The sequence below is a fragment of the Arachis stenosperma genome, chromosome 3 (genome assembly GCF_014773155.1).
Source record: "Arachis stenosperma cultivar V10309 chromosome 3, arast.V10309.gnm1.PFL2, whole genome shotgun sequence".
Lineage (NCBI taxonomy): Eukaryota > Viridiplantae > Streptophyta > Magnoliopsida > Fabales > Fabaceae > Arachis > Arachis stenosperma.
The window spans coordinates 1,990,867-1,995,017 of record NC_080379.1 but is presented as its reverse complement, the minus strand read 5'-3'; the positions used below and the strand labels follow the sequence as shown (position 1 = coordinate 1,995,017).

At 37.7% G+C, this 4,151-nt stretch overlaps 1 protein-coding gene across 1 annotated transcript; it reads left to right on the top strand.

Moving 5' to 3' along the window:
• Positions 1-266: 266 nt before the first annotated feature.
• Positions 267-3,392, top strand: LOC130969381 (receptor-like protein kinase HERK 1). The gene is made up of 2 exons (XM_057895066.1): positions 267-512; positions 624-3,392. Exon 2 carries the CDS (start codon positions 710-712, stop codon positions 3,212-3,214), a length of 2,505 nt encoding a protein of 834 aa, XP_057751049.1. The 5' UTR covers positions 267-512; positions 624-709; the 3' UTR covers positions 3,215-3,392.
• The last annotated feature ends 759 nt before the right edge of the window (positions 3,393-4,151 follow it).

The window sequence follows — 4,151 nt, the reverse complement described above, 5'->3', positions numbered from 1 at the left end:
TCTCACCTTATTGCATTTCTCTCTCTTTCCTCTTCTTTTATTTTATTTAATTTGTTCATATTTCTTCACACAAAATCACCTCAGAAGTAGTCTTAGCTGGTAGTATTTGATTTCAATTTTGTACCACCAACCCTTTTGACCATGTTCTTCAAAACTCTCTTGCAGTTTTGCTTTTTGTTTTTCTTTTTTTTCCTATGCTTGTTTAAAAATAAAATAATAAATAAATTGAGTGCATAGAAGAATCTAGTACTAGTACCATATTTATGAAAGTTAAGGTTGTCAGTGATAAGTTTATTTTTTCCATACCAGCTTGTCCTCTCAGATATAGATTCTTGTTGAACATGCTTGTGATTGTGATTGTGATCTTCTCTCTTCACCATTTTCACTTTCAATCCTTTTCAAAATAAATAAGAAAAGGGTACTTCAGATTTGTGCCTTATGTGCTATCTGCCTTGTGTTCATCATCATCATCATCATCACCATGGAAGAGATGAAAACCGTTAAATTTAAAGGTGCCATCTTTCACTCTTATTCTTATTATTGCAGTTTCTGATTAGTTTAGTAGTTTAGAAACTAGAACCTTATTATTCTTTTTCATTTGTTTCTGTTATTGCATGTACCAGTGTGAATGAAGTGTTCTTCCTAGGATTAAATTACAAGGCTGCAACTTGAAAATCTGGGGTTTTGTTTGAATTCTTAACTTGATACTATGATGTGGGGTTTCAGAGAACTTGGTTTATTAACATGTGCCTTGTCAATCTTGCCCTTATTTTGTTCTGCTGCAAAGTTTGTGCCTATAGATAATTACCTTATAGACTGTGGATCACCTTCCAATACCACAGTAGGTAGTCGAAATTTCGCAGCAGATAGTTTTTTTAAGGATTTGGTTTCCACCAATGAAGACATTCTTGCCAATACCTTGAATTTAAATGGTGATTCCCCTCTCTATCGGACGGCGAGGATTTTCGCCGGATCCTCTGAGTACACATTCTCTATTAACCAAAAGGGGAGACATTGGATCAGGCTTTATTTCTTTCCATTTGATTTTGGAAAGTACAAATTGAGTACTGCAAATTTTGCTGTTATCGGACAAGATACTATACTTCTTGCTAACTTCAGTGTCCAGAAGAATCCTGTTATGAAGGAGTTCTCTTTGAATGTGAGTTCGGACACACTTGTGATCACTTTCACGCCATCAAACAACTCAATAGCCTTTGTCAATGCAATTGAAGTTGTTTCGGTTCCAGATGACCTCATTGTTGATGATGCTTACACCTTAAAACCATCATTAGCACCTTATTATGGGTTGTATTCACAAGCATTAGAGACTGTTTACAGGGTTAACATGGGTGGTCCTAAAGTCTCTGCCGACAATGACACCCTTCAACGAACTTGGGTTACGGATCAGAGCTTCCTTATAAACTCAAACCTTGCAACTAGTAATTCAAACATTGCTGCTGTTAAGTACACGGAAGGTGGGCCAACCGAAGACATTGCTCCACCAGTTGTCTACGGTACTCTTAGACAGATGAATTCGATGTACGATCCCCGGTTTATTTTCAATGTGACATGGCAGTTTGATGTGGATCCTGGATTTGAGTACTTTCTTAGGCTTCATTTCTGTGATGTAATCAGTAGAAGTCTTAATGAACTCTATTTCAATGTTTACATTGACTCTTCTTATGCTGCCAAAGATCTTGATCTCAGCACAGAAACTAATAATGTTTTGGCTGCTCCATATTTTAAGGATTTGGTTACTCTCCCAACTGTTAGCAACCGAATTCGTGTGAGTATCGGTCCGTCCCTGACAAATACAGAGTATCCTAATGCCATATTGAATGGGCTGGAAATCATGAAAATGAACAACTCTATGAATAGTCTTAGTATAGCTACAACGGTGCCTGTAACGAGTGGTTCTGGTTCGAATTCTAAGAAAGTTGGGGTGATAGTTGGTTCGATTCTTGGGGCATGTAGTGTGATTGTCTTGATTGGAGTTTTATTTGTAATGTACATGAAAAGGAGAAAGTTGGCACAGCAAAGACATTCAAAAACATGGATTCCAATATCTGTCAATGATGGAACTTCTCACACCATAGGAAGTAAATATTCTAATGCCACAACAGCAAGTGCTGCCATAAATTGTGGTTACCGCATTCCTTTCTTGGCTGTTCAGGAAGCTACAAATAGTTTTGATGAGAATTTGGTTATCGGCATAGGTGGTTTTGGCAAAGTATACAAGGGAGAATTGAGTGATGGAACTAAAGTTGCAGTTAAGAGAGGGAATCCTCGGTCGCAGCAGGGTCTAGCCGAGTTTAGGACTGAAATCGAAATGTTGTCTCAATTCAGGCATCGACATTTGGTGTCACTGATTGGATACTGTGATGAAATGAATGAAATGATATTGATTTATGAATATATGGAGAAGGGAACTCTTAAGAGTCATTTGTATGGTTCCGGTATTCCAAGCTTGAGTTGGAAAGAGAGGCTTGAGATATGCATAGGAGCTGCTCGGGGACTTCATTATCTTCATACCGGCTATGCAAAGGCGGTAATTCACCGCGATGTTAAGTCTGCAAACATCCTACTTGATGAGAACCTTATGGCAAAAGTAGCCGATTTCGGGCTATCAAAAACTGGTCCGGAAATTGACCAGACTCATGTTAGCACAGCTGTCAAGGGGAGCTTTGGATACCTTGATCCGGAGTATTTTCGAAGACAACAACTAACTGAGAAGTCAGATGTATATTCATTTGGGGTGGTACTCTTTGAAGTTCTTTGTGCAAGACCGGTCATAGACCCTTCGCTGTCGAGGGAAATGGTGAACTTGGCAGAATGGGCATTGAAGTGGCAGAAAAAAGGTCAGTTGGAACACATCATTGATCCTACATTGACCGGGAAAATAAGACCGGATTCTCTCAGGAAGTTTGGCGAAACAGCCGAGAAATGCCTAGCTGAATTCGGTGTTGATAGGCCTTCTATAGGAGATGTCCTGTGGAATCTAGAGTATGCTCTCCAACTTCAGGAGGCCGTTTTTCAAGGTGATCCGGAAGAAAATAGCACCAACATGATCGGCGATCTCTCGCCTCAGATCAACAATTTTAGCCGTGAGGAAAGCGTTTCGGCTGCCCAATTTGAATCTTCAAGCCTTAATGATCTTTCCGGTGTTTCTATGAGTAAGGTGTTCTCACAGCTGGTGAAATCTGAAGGGAGATGACTTTTAAATATATATTCTACACGTCTTTATAAGTTTTGCATTTCCTGCATTTCTTAGTATGTTTTTGGGATTGAGGCACTTCGTAGATTTATAAAGTAAAAAAGACCAAGTCTACGAAACATATTTTGCTCAATTAGTAACAAGTTAACAACACATCCTTATTATGTTTATGTATATCGTTTTGTGAGGCTTTGAAGTGGATTATGTTGATAATGAAAGCAAAGTTGTGTTACTGTATTTCTCTTTTGCCTTCAACTATACTTTTTATGAAGTGAATTATGAGAAATTGAGAAATCCAAAAAAATTACCATAAGCAAGATAAGCTAAAGTTCAGTCTCTCTAAATCATTTGGGTGCTAAGAACTAATTAATAGATAATAACTAAGAATCAAAGGTACTTATTTTCTGCAAAAGAATACATGTATTATCAAGACTTAGACCAAGTCAACATCTATTTAGATAGCTGTGAATTAATTAATTAATTATTGCGAGCCCTTTGAGAAACCCTGAATCAATATGAAGCACCAAGGGGGTTCAAACCAACAGAGATGAAAAAATGTCTTGCTATCGGAATGGGAATGCTAGCGCCCACTCCTACTGTAAGGTTTCGAACGAGAAACCTCAGATCCTAACTACCTGGGAACCAAGAAAGAACACAGAAAATAAGAAAAACTAATAGAGAGAAAGTAGTAGTTGTAGAAGATCATCACCTAATTCTCATATTGTAAGGTAAACAACAAACTCGGGATTAGCAGCGACTTTGGAGTGATTATGTTTTAGTAATGTTCGAGCAAATGTGTTAAGGTGTTTTTTAATTAGAGTGAATATTGGTTTTATTATTGGGAGTACATAACACTTTGCATGTGTTAATTCTCCCTATAAATAAATAATCATGTATACGACTTGTGTAAACGTCTTGACTTAACATATACTTTTCA

Excerpts from the sequence above, each read along its gene's own strand:
- LOC130969381 (XM_057895066.1), top strand. The coding sequence starts at position 710 with ATGATGTGGGGTTTCAGAGAACTTGGTTTATTAACATGTGCCTTGTCA.